At 47.5% G+C, this 19,226-nt stretch overlaps 1 protein-coding gene across 1 annotated transcript in view; it reads left to right on the top strand.

Annotated features, from left to right (window-relative positions):
* Positions 1–4,033: 4,033 nt before the first annotated feature.
* Positions 4,034–19,226, top strand: part of LOC306779100 (protein unc-13 homolog B-like) — a gene marked incomplete at its 5' end in the record, with an annotated part of 135,265 nt that continues 120,072 nt past the window's right edge. Inside the window, one exon of the mRNA XM_079270866.1 lies at positions 4,034–4,055. Within this exon, the coding sequence (XP_079126992.1) occupies positions 4,034–4,055 (22 nt within the window). The remainder of the gene's footprint in view (positions 4,056–19,226) is intronic.

The raw sequence follows: 19,226 nt of genomic DNA on the forward strand, positions 1-19,226 counted from the left end.
TACAAACACCAGGCCCCGGCCTACCCGTCCAAGCCTCAGCCCCAGGCCCCGGCCTACCCGTCCAAGCCTCAGCCCCAGGCCCCGGCCTACCCGTCCAAGCCTCAGCCCCAGGCCCCGGCCTACCCGTCCAAGACTCAGCCACAGTTCCCGGGCCACCCGTCCAAGCTTCAGCCACAGGTCCCGATCTACCAGTCCCAGGGTCTCAACTACCAACACCAGGCCCCGGGCCACCCGCCCAAGACTCAGCCCCAGGCCCCGGGCCACCCGTCCAAGACTCAGCCCCAGGCCCCGGGCCACCCGTCCAAGACTCAGCCCCAGGCCCCGGGCCACCCGTCCAAGACTCAGCCCCAGGCCCCGGGCCACCCATCCAAGACTCAGCCCCAGGCCCCGGGCCACCCGTCCAAGACTCGGCCCCAGGCCCCGGGCTACCCGTCCAAGACTCAGCCCCAGGCCCGGGGCCACCCGCCCAAGACTCGGCCCCAGTTCCCGCAGACCCCGGTCCAGGGCTACCCGCCCAAGACTCGGCCCCAGTTCCCGCAGACCCCAGTCCAGGGCTACCCGCCCAAGACTCAGCCCCAGGTCCCGCATCCTCAGTTACCGGGCTTCCCATCCAAGCTTCAGTTACCGCATCCCCAGTTCCCGGGCTACCCGACCCAGCCCCATGTCCCGCATCCCCAATTCCCGGGCTACCCAAACCAGCCCCATGTCCCGCAGCCCCAGTTCCCGGGCTACCCGACCAAGCCCCAGCCCCAGTTCCCGGGCTACCCAACCAAGCCCCAGCCCCAGTTCCCGGGCTACCCGACCAAGCCCCAGCCCCAGTTCCCGGGCTACCCGACCAAGCCCCAGCCCCAGTTCCCGGGCTACCCGACCAAGCCCCAGCCCCAGTTCCCGGGCTACCCGACCAAGCCCCAGCCCCAGTTCCCGGGCTACCCGACCAAGCCCCAGCCCCAGTTCCCGGGCTACCCGACCAAGCCCCAGCCCCAGTTCCCGGGCTACCCGACCAAGCCCCAGCCCCAGTTCCCGGGCTACCCCACCAAGCCCCAGCCCCAGTTCCCGGGCTACCCGACCAAGCCCCAGCCCCAGTTCCCGGGCTACCCCACCAAGCCCCAGCCCCAGTTCCCGGGCTACCCCACCAAGCCCCAGCCCCAGTTCCCGGGCTACCCCACCAAGCCCCAGCCCCAGTTGACGCAGCCCCAGTTCCCGGGCTACCCGACCAAGCCCCAGGTCCCGCAGCCCCAGTTCCCGGGTTACCCAACCCATCCCCAGGTACCGCATCCCCAGTTCTCTGGTTACCCATCCAAGCCGCAATCCCAGGTCCAGGTGCCCCAGTTCCCAGGCTTCCCGTCCAAGCCTCGGCCCCAGGTCCCGCTATCCCAGTTCCATGGCTTCCCGTCCAAGCCTCGGCCCCAGGTCCCGCTATCCCAGTTCCATGGCTTCCCGTCCAAGCCTCGGCCCCAGGTCCCGCAGCCCCAGGTCCCGGGCTTGCCGTCCAAGCCTCGGCCCCAGGTCCCGGGCTTGCCGTCCAAGCCCCGGCCCCAGGTCCCGCTATCCCAGTTCCAAGTCTTCCCATCTAAGACGCGGCCCCAGGTCCCGCAGCCCCAGTTCCCGGGCTTCCCGTCTAAGACGCAGGCCCAGGTCCCGCAGCCCCAGGTCCCGCAGACCCAGTTCCCGGGCTTCCCGTCTAAGACGCAGGCCCAGGTCCCGCAGACCCAGTTCCCGGGCTTCCCATCTAAGACGCAGGCCCAGGTCCCGCAGGCCCAGGTCCCGCAGACCCAGTTCCCGGGCTTCCCGTCTAAGACGCAGGCCCAGGTCCCGCAGACCCAGTTCCCAGGCTTCCCATCTAAGACGCAGGCCCAGGTCCCGCAGGCCCAGGTCCCGCAGGCCCAGGTCCCGCAGGCCCAGGTCCCGCAGCCCCAGTTCCCAGGCTTCCCGTCCAAGCCTCGGCCCCAGTTCCCAGGCTTCCCGTCCAAGCCTCAGCCCCAGTTCCCAGGCTTCCTGTCCAAGCCTCGGCCCCAGGTCCTGCTATCCCAGTTCCATGGCTTTCCGTCCAAGACTTGGCCCCAGGTCCCGCAGCCCCAGTTTCTGGGCTTCCCGTCCAAGACGCAGGCCCAGGTCCCGGGGTACCCGTCCAAGATGCAGCCCCAGGTCGTGCAGCCTATGCCCCAAAAGCCTCCCTACATGGCTCGTGGCAATTTTGTCTCTAGACTTCCTGCCAAGACCAAAGCCGCACCCAATATGGAGGATCAACAGGGTGGGTTTCCATATCTGTAAAATGTCCTTTGTTGTAAATTTCTGAGCTGATGCTAAATTCTCATGTTCTCCTTTTTAGAAGTCGGCCCAATCTAAACTATGTAAGTAAAGGAACATTTGGCGACAACTGAGGGGTAAGTGTGGTATAGGGCCTATATGTTCTGCCCTTTCATCATGCTAACTGCCACTTACCAAAACTACTCGTGACTAATGTCATTTCAGATGACATCTTGGGTGTTTCAACTGATGGGCCTCGCTGACTTGAAGCTTGTATCATCTTTGGAGAAATAAAATGCATTTTGCAATAAAATGTTTGTGGAAATCAACTTCATTTACAAGATGAAAGAGGTTATTTGAGCCAAACTCTGTAAGGTCTTGGAGTTTATTTTCTAACCCTTCACCATAGTATGGAGCAGCTTGAGTGGGTCCCTGTGTAGTTTGTCTCGTGCATGTGGATGAGGGTGACACAAACCACTGTCAAGCCAATGATTTCCCACCATTACTCCAATTGGTGGTATTGGGCAAATGATTACAGCACATGACAACTTGGGGTGTAAACATGACTGCAAACAATAAAGGCTTTAAATCGGCTTTGCAAATGTTTTATATGTAAAGAAATACTATGCACGTTTGTTAGACCGTTTTAGTAACTGAATGTAAAACGAGTGCATGTACTTCTTAAAAAAATAAAATTTTTAATGCAGATTATAGTGAATCTACATTTCAGGGTTCAACTGGCTTCAATGCATGACTGTTTTACATGCTCCAGCTGAAGTGACTCATGTACCCTTTTTAATGAAAAACTTGTACAGGGAGCGGTGTGTGTAAGCTGCACAAACTACTGTAGCCTCATCACCCGTTTCGGCACAAAGTTATTTTAGTCATCTATAGATTGTATTTCTACCTCCGACCGCTTTTCAGTGCCTGAAGTGAGCGCACAAGTTTAGTTCAAGGGTACCTGTATCAGTGTGTCTTGCTGCTGCTATATTCTGAAGCTGTGACAAATATTAAACTTTTAAAATTACAAGTTCTTCAAATATGGTAAAAGAGCAAAGTGTTTTTGATTTTCTGCATTTGATGTAGGCCTCTCTTAAAACCCATAATACTGTATTCCTCCTTTGTATCACATTTAAATCCCAATTTCTGCACCAAATTTCACTGATCTTGGATGAGTGTTAACATAAGTCAAGTGCACTTTATTACGCTTGTCCTGATCATGCTGGGCTGCATGCTCCATGATGGATCCACAGTGGAAAGCATACTATTTAGGCCACAACTCCTGATATTGTTTTTGGACAGACGGCCAGTGTTTCTGTAAGACTTCTGCCCCTCAGTTTCCGTCATTGTCTCTTGTGTTTTTAGATTTTTCATGACCGACATAAAGTATTTTTAAAGTTACAGGATGAGTCTACGTTCACCACAACAAAATAAGGTGTACCACAGTCTGTGTTTTGCAGAGTTATCCAAATTCCAACCTTTAGGGCAGTCCATGAACGCAGCACAAGAGCCGCCCCGCTCTGTAGGATTTGAGCCTGTAGTGCGTCGGTCTTTGACAGTGACAGCCGTCCCTTAAACCCCCTCAGGACCCCCTGGATTGTCCCCTTTGTCCTCACAGCTGTACTTTTTAGAAATGATTTTTCATGAAAGAAACGATGCGATGAAGCGGGAAGTAAACGACAGGCTGGAGGAGTATCGATGACTGCTGTGCAACAGGCAACTGGGCTGCAAACTCACTGACGGCTCATCGGCTTTGGAGGAACTGTTGCACAAACCCCCCGCTGCGATGTCCCTGCTGTGTGTCAGAGGTAAGGTCTGCAGGTGGTCCCATTTGTTTGTTTTATTTGTTTTTTAATTATTAAATTGATATAGAAAAGAAGAATGGTAACACAAAAAGTAGGAGCTGTTCTGCTGGCGTTTTAATGCGGCGTTAATCCTGCGAGTTAGGATTCTGTACAAATATCACAGCAGAACCTCGACGTCCTACAGGAATATTATAGTTTTCCTCACAGGATATGAGGATACAACTTAGTGGAAACCTGACGGTAGGCTATGCAATATGCCTGTATTTTGATATTCCCATCTGCCTCCTTCCACTAATAACATTTAGGCGATGAGAATTAGAGAAGATGCATCAAATGAACATATTTAGAGGTTTCCAGCTGTTTGTCTTCATTGTGATGTAACCCTAACAGTGTAGGATTTACCTCTTTACCTCTTTACTGTGTTACATTCATTTTCCTGGATCTGGGTCGTGATGGAAATACTCTGTTCGGACATGTGGTTGATGGGGAAATAGACCAAATGACAAACTGTATCAGTGCTGTTGGCTTATGAGTTATTCAATATATGATATTGTTGGTTCATGACGGTTTTCTCGGATAATTTGTTCCTCTGAGTTTTAGAAAAGTTAGACTCGAATATTTAAATCAACCCAAGCAGGAATCAAAATAAAATCAACCTGGAACTGGAGCCGGAGCCGGTATTCTTATAACCGATATACGGATGTTGGCTGATGATTAATAAGAAATTGCCACACACAAATGCTGAAGATACTTCTGAGGTAATTAAGAAAACAGTGTTGCTCACCAGAAAGCACTTAAGTTTGTTTTTCTTTAAAACATCTCACTCTGGACATATGTTGGCGACAGTTTTTTGTAATATCTAATTTATTTATTTGTTTGGTTTGATATAAAAAATGAATATTACAATATGTAAGTATTATTATTTTAAGTTACAACATACAGTAGCAGTCAGGATATACCTGGAACACAAGAGAGAATAATTTACAACTAATAATTAAAGAGACGCGTTGGGTCCACGTGTGAATGAATGAGCATGAAGTTAAAGCTGTGATTTTGGGCCGTTGGAGGGAAATCAAGGTTTCAAAAAGGAAGACCTTTAATCTGAAGCAATAGAATCACACATTTCTCTTCATGGCATCACTGAGGCTGAATACTCTCAGCTGTGCATGTTTAATGGATTAAAACTGGGTATTTAAAGGGCCAGTGTCTCTAAGAATTGTTGTGTTTTTGTCACCTTAGAAGGAGTCCTTCATATCTACATAGGGAGCAGGTCTTCTTCATGGAGTCCGCCATGCTGTACCGCCATGTTTCTACAGTAGCCCAGATGGGACAAACCAAACACTGGCTCTACAGAGAGCTTTTTTATCTGAAGACCACCGTAGTCCTCCGGCACGCTTGTGAAACTGCGTTAAAGTGAGCCGCCCCCTCAGTTGGTTGCAATCAAATCCTTCCTGCTGCACCTTTTAAGGGTTTGAAACTAGGTTGTAATTTGCTGAAGCAACAACACGTTTTCCTGACCGTTCCGGTCGACATTTGGTACATTGGGCCCTTTGATATGTGCTGGACCGCAGCGACCCCTGTAAACTAGACCCTTCACAGGAATCTAAGTTCCACTGGGGCATTTTTAATGACATTTTTTACGGTGGAAGATTTTTAGAGAGAAAAAGGTTGAAAAGAGATTACATTTGCCTTTAAGAAGCTGCTAGTCCTTCATGAATCATTGTCGTTTCAGTGGGAAGTTTAACGGTCGCATGATCATCTTCCAAATTCTTTCCCGCTCTGACAAACCATTTCAAAGGGAAGCGAGGGTTTGATTTTTTTGTGTTTTGAAAATTGGCTAAAACAAATGTAAATATTAACTTAATGATTGGAAACCATGCACTTGCTTCTGTTGTAGAAGAGAGGTATTCAAAACCGAGTGAGATATCGCTTCCTCCTGCCGAGGTGCCCTCAAGCAAGTCACTTGATCTGAAGCTGTTCAAGTGAAGCTGACCTGTGGCCCAGAAGCAGGAGGCTGTGGTTGTACTGGGCAGGAGGAGGAGGCTGTGGTTGTACTGGGCAGGAGGAGGAGGCTGTGGTTGTACTGGGCAGGAGGAGGAGGCTGTGGTTGTACTGGACAGGAGGAGGAGGCTGTGGTTGTACTGGGCAGGAGGAGGAGGCTGTGGTTGTACTGGGCAGGAGGAGGAGGCTGTGGTTGTACTGGACAGGAGGAGGAGGCTGTGGTTGTACTGGGCAGGAGGAGGAGGCTGTGGTTGTACTGGGCAGGAGGAGGAGGCTGTGGTTGTACTGGGCAGGAGGAGGAGGCTGTGGTTGTACTGGGCAGCAGGAGGAGGCTGTGGTTGTACTGGGCAGGAGGAGGAGGCTGTGGTTGTACTGGGCAGGAGGAGGAGGCTGTGGTTGTATTGGGCAGGAGCAGGAGGCTGTGGTTGTACTGGCGGGAGGCAGGAGGCTGTGGTTGTATTGGGCGGGAGGCAGGAGGCTGTGGTTGTACTGGGCAGGAGGAGGAGGCTGTGGTTGTACTGGGCGGGAGGCTGTGGTTGTACTGGGCGGGAGGCTGTGGTTGTACTGGGCGGGAGGCTGTGGTTGTACTGGGCGGGAGGCTGTGGTTGTACTGGGCGGGAGGCTGTGGTTGTACTGGGCGGGAGGCTGTGGTTGTACTGGGCAGGAGGCTGTGGTTGTACTGGACAGGAGGAGGAGGCTGTGGTTGTACTGGGCAGGAGGAGGAGGCTGTGGTTGTACTGGGCAGGAGGAGGAGGCTATGGTTGTACTGGGCAGGAGGAGGAGGCTGTGGTTGTATTGGGCAGGAGGAGGAGGCTGTGGTTGTACTGGCGGGAGGCAGGAGGCTGTGGTTGTATTGGGCGGGAGGCAGGAGGCTGTGGTTGTACTGGGCAGGAGGAGGAGGCTGTGGTTGTACTGGACAGGAGGAGGAGGCTGTGGTTGTATTGGGCGGGAGGCAGGAGGCTGTGGTTGTACTGGGCAGGAGGAGGAGGCTGTGGTTGTACTGGGCAGGAGGAGGAGGCTGTGGTTGTATTGGGCGGGAGGCAGGAGGCTGTGGTTGTACTGGGCAGGAGGAGGAGGCTGTGGTTGTACTGGGCGGGAGGCTGTGGTTGTACTGGGCGGGAGGCTGTGGTTGTACTGGGCGGGAGGCTGTGGTTGTACTGGGCGGGAGGCTGTGGTTGTACTGGGCGGGAGGCTGTGGTTGTACTGGGCGGGAGGCTGTGGTTGTACTGGGCAGGAGGCTGTGGTTGTACTGGACAGGAGGAGGAGGCTGTGGTTGTACTGGGCAGGAGGAGGAGGCTGTGGTTGTACTGGGCAGGAGGAGGAGGCTGTGGTTGTACTGGGCAGGAGGAGGAGGCTGTGGTTGTACTGGGCAGGAGGAGGAGGCTGTGGTTGTACTGGGCAGGAGGAGGAGGCTGTGGTTGTACTGGGCGGGAGGAGGAGGCTGTGGTTGTACTGGGCAGGAGGAGGAGGCTGTGGTTGTACTGGGCAGGAGGAGGAGGCTGTGGTTGTACTGGGCAGGAGGAGGAGGCTGTGGTTGTACTGGGCAGGAGGAGGAGGCTGTGGTTGTACTGGGCAGGAGGAGGAGGCTGTGGTTGTACTGGGCAGGAGGAGGAGGCTGTGGTTGTACTGGGCAGGAGGAGGAGGCTGTGGTTGTACTGGGCAGGAGGAGGAGGCTATGGTTGTACTGGGCAGGAGGAGGAGGCTGTGGTTGTATTGGGCAGGAGGAGGAGGCTGTGGTTGTACTGGCGGGAGGCAGGAGGCTGTGGTTGTATTGGGCGGGAGGCAGGAGGCTGTGGTTGTACTGGGCAGGAGGAGGAGGCTGTGGTTGTACTGGGCGGGAGGCTGTGGTTGTACTGGGCTGGAGGCTGTGGTTGTACTGGGCGGGAGGCTGTGGTTGTACTGGGCGGGAGGCTGTGGTTGTACTGGGCGGGAGGCTGTGGTTGTACTGGGCAGGAGGCTGTGGTTGTACTGGGCAGGAGGCTGTGGTTGTACTGGGCAGGAGGCTGTGGTTGTACTGGGCAGGAGGCTGTGGTTGTACTGGGCAGGAGGCTGTGGTTGTACTGGGCAGGAGGAGGAGGCTGTGGTTGTACTGGGCAGGAGGCTGTGGTTGTACTGGGCAGGTGTGTACGAATAAAGAACAAGCTGTTGTTCATGAGCATGTGTATTCAGATGGATTAAAGTTTAGTTCATGGAAGGTTAAATACAAACACAATCTCACACTGCCACCAGTTTATTTCACATTTTGGCTTCTTTCCAGATTACAAATTGCTCTTCTTTCACAGACGTACAGATTTTTTTTTTCACACCATCAAACTATTGCCCGCCAACTGTATCTCTAACTCTCAGCCTCTGGCGTATTGTTTCTCACTGATCGTTTTTTTTGACAGTTTCTCATCTCAGGGTGCGAGTGCTGCCTGAGGCTGGAGGGCCACACACACACCGCCAAACCCAAACCGGTCTATGACACACTGATGAGATAAGGGGGAGGTCGGTGGGCCGGAGAGACGGTTTGGGGTGAGGCACAGCTGGGTCGCTGTGGGTTCAGCCAAGTGGAATTTTATATATATATATATATATATATATATATATATATATATATATATATAAACAAAAAAATAGGTGTTTTTCTTGACCGTTGACTTCAGTTAAGTTTGGTATTGATACTGAAATTACCCAGTACCAAGTAGAACGTCTTTGTCGACTAATCAGTTGATTTAAGAGCTACTTTTTGCTAGTTTAAATCCAACTTTGGATGGAGGTAAATAAAGATGCTCCGCTGTTGTTTTCCAACCTTAAACACCTGTGCTGTCCAAGAGAAATCTACCTGGGGAGGGAGATCAGGGTTCGTTAACGCCTTACCTCGATTGAACCAGGTTTCTGGTTTAAGTTAAGATATCAGATCACTGCAGAGATCAGACTGTAGCCTGGTTATTTAAGTGCATGCAAGTAAACACACTGATTCTCCTTCGGTCTTGAGTGCCACTCTCAGCTGTACCTGTTGAGTGGATCGGTGTCCAAAGCATCTGACTTTGAAACGCAGCTCACATCTCTTAGCAACAGTGGAAGTTGGTTCATATTTTTCTTCCACTTCCACCAACGATCGCAGCCTTCAGTAGTTGTGGTAGTCCTTTCTTTAGTTGCCTTTAAAAAGTGTATTTGCCCTTTAATGCTCATGTTGGTCAAATTCACAGTCAAAAGTTGTTGCTTCTACAACAAGTCATCGAAATTGAACAACAAAAACGTGGTTTGGTGCTGCCCTCAAGAACAACAGCATTTTCTGATCTGGCGATGTCGATGTGCTTTCTACTCCACTCTTTGTTCTACGTTGATCTGATTGGGAATGTCCCTTCTACTCCTATTTTATTTCTGTTTGTCCGTTCTGGGCTACTGTAGAAACACGGACGGTGCAACATGGCGGACTCCATGATGACGTCCCTTGCCATACGTAGATATGAAGCGCTTATTCTAAGCTAACAAAAACACAAAGAATCTTAGTTTCAGGAGATTATACACAAATGAAAATATAGTTATTGCTGTTATATTCCAATAGATCCCCGTACATCCTACACACTGGGAGTTTAAGGTGAAGAGACCTTTAAAAAAAGACAATATCGCCTGTTTGAACCGTCCATCCAGCCCGGCTTTGCTGCTCTATAACTCAACCCGACTTCCCTTTTTGCTCCCGTCATAATGACTATCACAGCTGGAGAGGCTTTGTCCCTCTGACGTCAGCAAATGTCATTTCTGACCGCTTGCCGAAACGACTAATGCTCACGTTCTGACGTTTTTCCTTCGGAGGACAGTCTCTGCTCTTAAGACGGCTCGGCTCACCTATGCACGATATAACATTAATTGAAAAGAGAGAGGGTTTTCTATCCCTTCATCCTCAAGGCCCCCGACAAACGTAGTTGACCAATGCCAGAGTTTCTGTTCTTATTCCCGGCATAGCAGATGTACTCTCCCTGATTAAAGGACTTTCCCTCTCGTTGAGGCAAATGAAGTCAAACCAGAAGAGCTGCATCCTTGTTCCTTGAGAGCCGTGACACTTTTCAGAGGCCCTTCTTCCTCCTTCCTTGTTCCTTGTTGCGTGGAGGGGCCTCAGAGAGCCTGCATGGTGGCTGACAGCCCTCCGAAGAGAGTGGATGGCTGCAGAATGAAAAGCCGAAGGAGGATGGGAGGACACGCGGCTATTTCTAGATGGCAATTAGCAGTGGAATAAATGCACACAGTAACGCTGTTGAATAATTTGCAGCGCGTTGAAGAATTAGCATTAGAAGAAATTATGCCTCAATAATGGGAGAAAAATACATGAACGTGCACAGTCATATCAAAGTGAGGGGTTCAATGACTTCTTCATTTGTGCAGGTCAGCACAAAAACTGGAGCTTTTGTATTTTGCAGGCCACCAGATGCAAGAGGTTAGGACTGTAGGTGAGGACAGACGAGGTTAGTGAACCACTGCGCTGGAATGACAGGGACACAAGCAAAGCTTCAGCGGCCCGTCTGGGGAGTGGGGGGGGGGGTAGATGGGAATAATCCTCTGGCCATCTGCTGCTTTTGCTTTGCTGTGTGTGTCGATGCTTGTGCGTCGGGCTGTGGCTTACGTGGGACGGGGACTACACTTCCTCCTTGTCATTCCGTCCTCTTTATGACGATGCTACTTCCTGGTACTCTCTGTGGAGGCCTCGCCTTTCACGTAGTCTGTGCCGCTGGACACTTTCCTGACTCTGTCCTCAGATGTGCTCAAACAAAACATGACAAAATGTAATGACAGCGTTCTGTTGTTTCAGAGTTAGTAAGAACACAGTGAAGAAGGTTATGATTATGACTAATGGAATGATATGCGTGTGTTTGTGGTTATGTCATCAATGAAGCCCAAAGAATATTTTTACACTCGTATATCATTTTTTCATACCATCTTGAAACTCTCCTTATTTATAATGCTTTGTGTGGGTCCCTTATTTGTGCTGTCATCACCATTCATATCTATACAACCGATGTGTTTATGGTTTTGGCATTTTTACAAAAAGTACAAAAATGTTTATCTCCATTTTTTATTTTGCTCTCAAATTTCCCCAGAATGCTACTTTTTGATTTTAAAATGTATGAAATTTAGGGTTAAAATTCCTGTACATTTTTATATTGGAAAAAAAATAAACAAGTCTGTTTTTTTTTAAACATCCTACTTCACTGTCAGCAAAGGCTCAAAGGATGGACGGTAGCATTAGGTAGGATGCTCAAAGACACTTTAGTTTTATCAGCCATCACACACACATGCACACACACACACACACACACACACACACACATGTAGAGACACAGATCCACAGTAGTTCTATTTATTAGGGCTGGCTCGGTGACGCCTGCAGGGGCTGTTGTTAAATGGAAGTGTGCGGGTGTTAATAACACGGCCACCAGGTCGCCAACCTCCACACAATCAAACCCACCCAGAGTCGCAGGACCAGAGCTAAGAATAGATCCAGCGTCTGGCCTCCTGTAATGACACCGCTCAGGTCCATGCCTGCCTGGATGCTGAGCCCCCCCCCCCCCCCCCCCCGCTCAGCATGTTAGTGGACGAACGAAGTGGAGAAACGAATGAGTGAAAAACAGAAGATTGATGTGCTGCTCCATGAGTAATGTTTAACTTTATTAAGACCTGCAGGGAAAATTCTGTTTCCCCTTTGCACACGTACTGTACGAGGAAATCAGGAGACTAAGAGTCGACATCAGAACAGCTGGTAGGGATTCAGTGACCTGATGAAAAACACTTTCCTCTGTGAGGCGCCAGCAGGACCATTGTCTTCCTATGATATGGCGCCGCACGTCACGTTTTTGTAGTGTTTTTTAAAGTGCATCTTTACTATCAATCAATCAGAGGTGAGCTTTACTACTTAACCACTTTCTTACTGTTTTGATGAATGAAGTCGGCAAATGCAGACGGAAGGTTGACATTGGTGGTCTTTAATAGTTTCCCCCTCTTTGTCGATTAGCCTACGAAGATTTCTGAAGAATAAATTCGTCGTTTTTTGAACGCTATCTTCATGCTCAATGATTTATTTCCAAGAACATGAGCACACAAGATTTAAAGTGGAGAAACTACAGATCAGGTCGTTTGAATCAAGGAATCGATGTCGACAAAATTATGTTTTAGTGTTTGACAACTATCCCATTATTCAAATACTAATTAATCATTTGATGACTCGGTTGTGAACGCAGCTCCGCTCAATATTTAGTTTTGACCGATGCGCTTTGCAGATGTGATCGCGACCTAATAAAGATCTATAGATTCTTATCCTGCTTTTTCAGAATATTTCATACATAAAAGAAAGTATGCATGAATAGCGGTGTCAGTCATGGGACAACCAGATGGACTGGCACGATATTTGGTGCGGACATTCATGGTCCCCAGGAGATGAATGCTACTGCTTTTAATGATCCGCTGAAGTCTCGTCTAGCTCCACCATGTGCAACACTATTGTTTGGCCAAATACCTGCAACATTACCGACATTCCCATCAGCCTCAGCTGCACTTTGGGTTTTTGCTGATTAATTATTAGTCACTCCTGCAAATAGTTTTAACTGCACGACTAACGTGGAGGAAACAAAACTTGTTTGCCTTTGTCTTGACTTTGCCTTGTTCAATAGCCTCTACACAGATACTTCATCATTCATCCAAACCCTTTAGAGAACAAAGCTGGTTGAATCTGTGAAATGTTCAGACATGGACACATAAAAGTCCCCGACCCCCTACCAGGACTCTCCCTGTATGTGGCCTGGTTCCAGCGAAGTAGTCTCCCGCTGAACAAACTGGTGTGTGAGGTGAGGATTCAGAGACCTTAGAAAGAACGACTTTAAATCGCCACGAGACGTTATTTCCACCCTTGATCTTCAAAGCCGCACCTTCACACGTCTCTTCAAAGAGATGGAACCGGGGCCACCGGAGCAGCCGGTGAGGGGTCGCAGTAGGAGCTTCATTCTAATGAAGGAGAAGAATGTCATCGGTGCACAGTGGAAATGACGTGTCGTGTTGTTATACAATTAGTCAACTTCAAAGTCATGCTGAAGATACTATTAAAAAATAAATATAAAACCAGCTGTATTTCCACAGTCCCGGATCAGAACATTTTCTGGTGCTGCCGTTACATTTAGACCCGCTGTGACTCCCAACGCTGGCTAAGTGTGAGCTAACTGCTAACCGCTAACTGAAGGTCCATCTACCTGGAGCAAGCAATCGTATAAAAGATGGCACTCAAGGGAGAAAAAGTGTGCAGACATTTATTCATAATATCATTGAATCAATAACAGCTCAAATCATCAAGTGGAAAAGTCACATTGTTAAATGTCACAGCTCAGTGTAATGTAGATAGAAACTACTTTAGTTCCAGCCAGAACATGTTGCATAAAAAAACGGTTGGCCATCTGTAGCATTAAAGAGACTCCAGATCTGTGCATGACATAATTATCATGCAGCGCAGCCGGTTTAATCCAATCCATGACTCATCATGTGAACATCAGTCTGTTTTCATCAACTTTACGAAGCACTCGGAAAAGCTTCGGATGCTTCCGAAGGTCAAGAGTCGGCCGCTCTTAATTCTTGCGGGTGAACATTTCGTTTTCCCCACATGGTCCATTCTCCTTGTTATCCACCGACGGCACAATGCAGCAGGGTCTGGTAGATTCCAGCCCTGCTTAAGGCATTAGCTCGGAGAGATTATCCCACCAGCAGCACGCATCCTCTCATACAATCACTCCGGTCAGACACGTGTCTGATACGTGGCCTGCTTTACTACCTCTGATCAGACTCGGCCTCCCGGTGAGGGATGCTGAGCTCCGTTAGCGCTGAAATGTGACGCCGACCTTTGTGTTATTTTCTGGAACAGAATGGCTGCAATTTACCACGTTTTATTTTTTTAGAAATACACTAACATTTGATGTTCCTATTGTCATCTAACCAAACATTTGTGAGGTACATTTCATGCTACTTTATATACTTCTACTCCATCTCAGATACATTGTGATATATTATTACAGGTTAAGCTACTTAGCAGCATATGATGTACTTAAACTCACCTCCACCTTTACCAAAGTAAAGTGCATTTTGACACTGATTTTACTTAAGTATATTTTGAATGCAGGAATTTGAGTATTTCTACAATGTGGTATTGCTAACTTTGCTTAAGTAAAAGAAAATGCAACAATAACAAAACATAGAATATAATACATATTTGGTAGAAACTATTGGTAATATTCATGCGTTTAGAGGTATTTCTGGTGGTCGAATTTGACAATATTTGAGAATCGGTTGCAAAACAACAATGCATTCACAAGTTAAGAAAGTTCCAGGCTTTCCAACTGCTCGTGAATGCACCATTCTGATTGACTGCTCCTAAACTACATCATGCCAACCTCTGAAGGGCAAAATGAGAATTGTTAAATAAAGTATTTTCAAGTGGATGCAGTTGTTATAAAATGAACATACGGTGTGTACTTTAATGTTGAAAGGTGATGATAACTGTTGTGGTTTGGAGTTGGACAGCTGGAACTCTGAGTAGCAGACATTTGGCTTAAAATGTGTGATTGATGTGACTGCACATTGTTGATTCTCATACCCACTCTTCTCTTTCCTATATTTGTAGAGAATAACATTACAATCTATTTGTTTAGGGTTGGGTCGACCCTTTTATTTACCCCCAGTGACGGAACAGAGAGGCTGTCAAAAAATCACAAGTTCCTGCTCCTGAAATGAAAACAAAACTCATCTCGAGGGGCTCGTACAAACATCTCGACACAAATAACAGCTCGACAGCTTCAGTGATGCTGCTCAAAGTCTGACCTTAATCTCTACTTCACCAAATAATAAAATAATTGCCACCCTGGGATCAATAAATTCACACAACAAATGTAAAATAAACTGTCAAGTTACCCGAACGAACAGTAAGGAGCCTCAAACAGGGAACTATCGGGTATTAATGAATACTTAGTCTGTCTCTGGTAAGTGCACTGTACAGTGAGAGGGGATTTCAAATGTCTCTCACACACTATTTTACTTTCCCCCAATGAACAGCTTGTAAAAATTGGACAAAGGTGGTAAAAAAATAATTTTGCAACAATATACAGTGTCTTTCAGGACTGAACCGTGTTGTTCACCACAATCAACAAATGTGTTTTTGCTTGACCAGATTTCAAAACTTTACGGCTGCGTGTGATACAGTTGATGGTGGCATTTCATTCAATAGACTTGATGAGTAGGTCCCTGTGGTGTTGGGCCTGGCTGGTTTTGCTCATACTTGTTACTTAAGTTTTATTTTAGGGGATTTTGTGTCACAGATATTTCATATTGATTATGGTGTTCCTCCAGGGCGTATTCTGGGTCCTATACTTTTTTCGTTAAATGCGTAAATGCTCTCTCTGGGATCAACATGATGTCAAATAACTTAATTTAAAACTAAATTTGCAAAAGTCAGAGATTGTTCTTGAAGGATCAAAAGTAGCAGTTTGGTTGTCTGTTCAGAGACACAAGGGAGTAGTTTTAGGCTCTGATCTATATTTGATTTCAGCTTATAATAAGGTCAACAGGAAACATCCCCAAAAAGAGACCATTTTCAGCGAAGCAATGCTGAAATGCGGATATGTGCCTTTATTACAAGTAGGTTCGATTACTGCAACCCGGTTTCACCAGACTACCGAAAAGTTAATTCAGAATGATGCAGCCAGCATTGTGACTAATATGCATTACATTAACTGCATTACCCCGCTGCTCGTGATTCTGCACAAGCTACCGTAATTGTTTCGAATCAAATTTAAAGTCCTTTATTTGTATACAAGAACTCTGCCACTACAACATCTTCCACTGCCTTTCTTTTAGAACATCCTCATCTTTCCCAACAGAAATGTGGTAAGGCTGCTCCCTCTGTTTCAAAAAAGAAATTAAAGACCTATCTTTTTAATCTGGCTTTTAATTTGGGGTAATCCAACTTTGTCAGCTCTCACATTTTTACGTCTGGTATTTAAATGCATTTTTCCTGTTAGTTATGAAGTAATCCTTCTACTTCTGCTGCTAACAGGAAGTGTAGCAGTCGATGCTTATTTATCTTAGAATATGAAACGTAACACGTGATGTTTTTCAGAAAGATTGCATAGAGTTACAGAAGACAGTAAAACAGCGGCGAGCCTGTGGTGATGTTTGCAGACAACACATGAATCATTGCTGCTCTGTTTATGTGTATTCTTAATCCTAGACATGGAACACTGGTCCACTCTCGTCTCGCTGTGACTCTCTGTAGTGTCGCTGTGACTCTCTGTAGCGTCGCTGTGACTCTCTGTAGCGTCGCTGTGACTCTCTGTAGCATCACTGTGACTCTCTGTAGCGTCGCTGTGACTCTCTGTAGCATCACTGTGGCTCTCTGTAGCATCACTGTGACTCACTGTGACTCTCTGTAGCGTCGCTGTGACTCTCTGTAGCGTCGCTGTGACTTTCTGTAGCGTCGCTGTGACTCTCTGTAGCGTCGCTGTGACTCTCTGTAGCATCGCTGTGACTCTCTGTAGCATCACTGTGGCTCTCTGTAGCATCACTGTAACTCACTGTGACTCTCTGTAGCATCGCTGTGACTCTCTGTAGTGTCGCTGTGACTCACTGTAGCATCGCTGTGACTCTCTGTAGCGTCGCTGTGACTCTCTGTAGCGTCGCTGTGACTCACTGTAGCGTCGCTGTGACTCTCTGTAGCGTCGCTGTGACTCTCTGTAGCGTCGCTGTGACTCACTGTAGCATAGCTGTGACTCTCTGTAGTGTCGCTGTGACTCACTGTAGCATCGCTGTGACTCTCTGTAGCATCGCTGTGACTCTCTGTAGTGTCGCTGTGACTCTCTGTAGTGTCGCTGTGACTCACTGTAGCATCGCTGTGACTCTCTGTAGTGTCGCTGTGACTCTCTGTAGCGTCGCTGTGACTCACTGTAGCGTCGCTGTGACTCTCTGTAGCGTCGCTGTGACTCTCTGTAGCGTCGCTGTGACTCACTGTAGCGTCGCTGTGACTCTCTGTAGCGTCGCTGTGACTCTCTGTAGCATCGCTGTGACTCTCTGTAGCGTCGCTGTGACTCACTGTAGCGTCGCTGTGACTCTCTGTAGCGTCGCTGTGACTCTGTAGCGTCGCTGTGACTCTCTGTAGCGTCGCTGTGACTCTCTGTAGCGTCGCTGTGACTCTGTAGCGTCGCTGTGACTCTGTAGCTTCGCTGTGACTCTCTGTAGCGTCGCTGTGACTCTGTAGCGTCGCTGTGACTCTCTGTAGCATCACTGTGGCTCTCTGTAGCATCACTGTGGCTCTCTGTAGCATCACTGTGACTCACTGTGACTCTCTGTAGCGTCGCTGTGACTCTCTGTAGCGTCGCTGTGACTCTCTGTAGCATCGCTGTGGCTCTCTGTAGCATCGCTGTGACTCTCTGTAGCATCGCTGTGACTCTCTGTCTCAGTGTCGGGCCTCCACACGGGTCTTGTCAGAGCCCGGCTGGCCCGCGACCAACGAGGCCACCGGGCTTCTTATGATCCTCCGCCGAGCTGGCACGAGTGACACACAAGGCAAGCTGTGCTGACAGCCCGAAGACAAATGCCCTGTTAACGATCTCGCTCTTATCACATCCCACACTTTTTGGCTGTGATTCAATTAACGCATTGATCTCCCATACTGAGAAGATGCATGCAAACCTAATTTAAATAACTAAATTACCTTAAAAAGGCAATCAACTTTTATACTGCTGCGTAGTAAAATGACTGCAACATGTATCCTGGAGGCATAATTGCAGCTTTAATTGCACCAGGGACTCTCTCTTCAGCCTCATAGCCAGCACACATTGGCATTTCAAGACTCTCTGGCATTTCAACACACGTGGTGCTGCACTGTGTGAATTCTTACTGCTGCTGTTTTAAGTATTTCTTTTAAAGGTTCTTTAAGTTTTCACACAGTCAATCGAGTTTTATTCATACAGCACCTCTCAAACGAATCAAATGCAATTCAGAGTGCTTTACAAGTGGTTGACAGGACAAAAACAAGATGGAAATGGAGGCAAGATGAAGAGACTAATGCACAGCAAATTAACTGAAGAAGAAATTAATAAATAAAATACAACGCTGAATAAATTGATTATGGTAAAACGCAAAAACAGTTAAATTAGAGGGAATTGATCGAAAATACACTGTATAAAATCACTTTATAATATGATATAATTATAATAAAAAAACATACTATACTACATCAAAGCCAAGCTGAATAGATGGGTTTTTAGTTTCAGTTTGAAAATATCAATATTATTTTGGAGGCCAAACATATTTCATGCATTTCATGCAAAAGGAAAGTTTGCCCAAAATGCAGCAGACAGAAGCCTCTCCGGCTATATGAAGATATTTGTTGATCTCCAAGTGGGGACATTTACACTGCACTGGGTACATGAAACATGAAACGGACATTCACTCAAACATTCACATGTAACAGTAGGAGAACAGAAATAAGAGGCAGAAATGTGTTAAAACGGCGTAGCGTTAGCGGTTGGTGCTAGCATAATTCTCTGTGGCTTCAGCAGTTTGAGGGGCTGTTTCACATTACACGAAGGTATTTCAGTGTCACCATAAAGTTATTACACTTTTGGAGCTTGAATGGAGGATTACCCTATTATCTAAACGTATTTACAATTCACGATGTGTGGAGTGGACTTATTTGATCCTTAACACAGTGTGACTAAGTGGTATCGTGGGAAGATAACGACGGTTTACTGAAATATTTCTTCGTCACCCTCTATCATTTTTTAGTTAATATTTATGCATTTAACAGAAATGTGTCCATTGTCTTTTCACAACTCTCTTCCTTGTTGATTCACACAGAATACGTTTTGACTGCCTCCATTACCTCCACCAGCAGCAATACAGACGCATGGTTTTGTGTTTTGATAATAGTTACCAAGAAGCACAACGGAGCCTAAAATAATAAACGCATATTAGATATTAAAGCCTCACGTCTCAGTTAAACTCCATTCTAATGGAGTTTTTTTCGACAGTCAAACTAGAAATAATTGATTACTGGCCTATTGCAATCACAATGATTAACAGTCAAGTTTTAATATTCAGACATTTCATTTAATCAGGAGAAGAATGGTGGAACATCAACAAAATACAGAAAGAGAATCAAAGAAA

The sequence above is a fragment of the Melanostigma gelatinosum genome (assembly GCF_949748355.1).
Source record: "Melanostigma gelatinosum genome assembly, chromosome: 6".
Taxonomy (NCBI): domain Eukaryota; kingdom Metazoa; phylum Chordata; class Actinopteri; order Perciformes; family Zoarcidae; genus Melanostigma; species Melanostigma gelatinosum.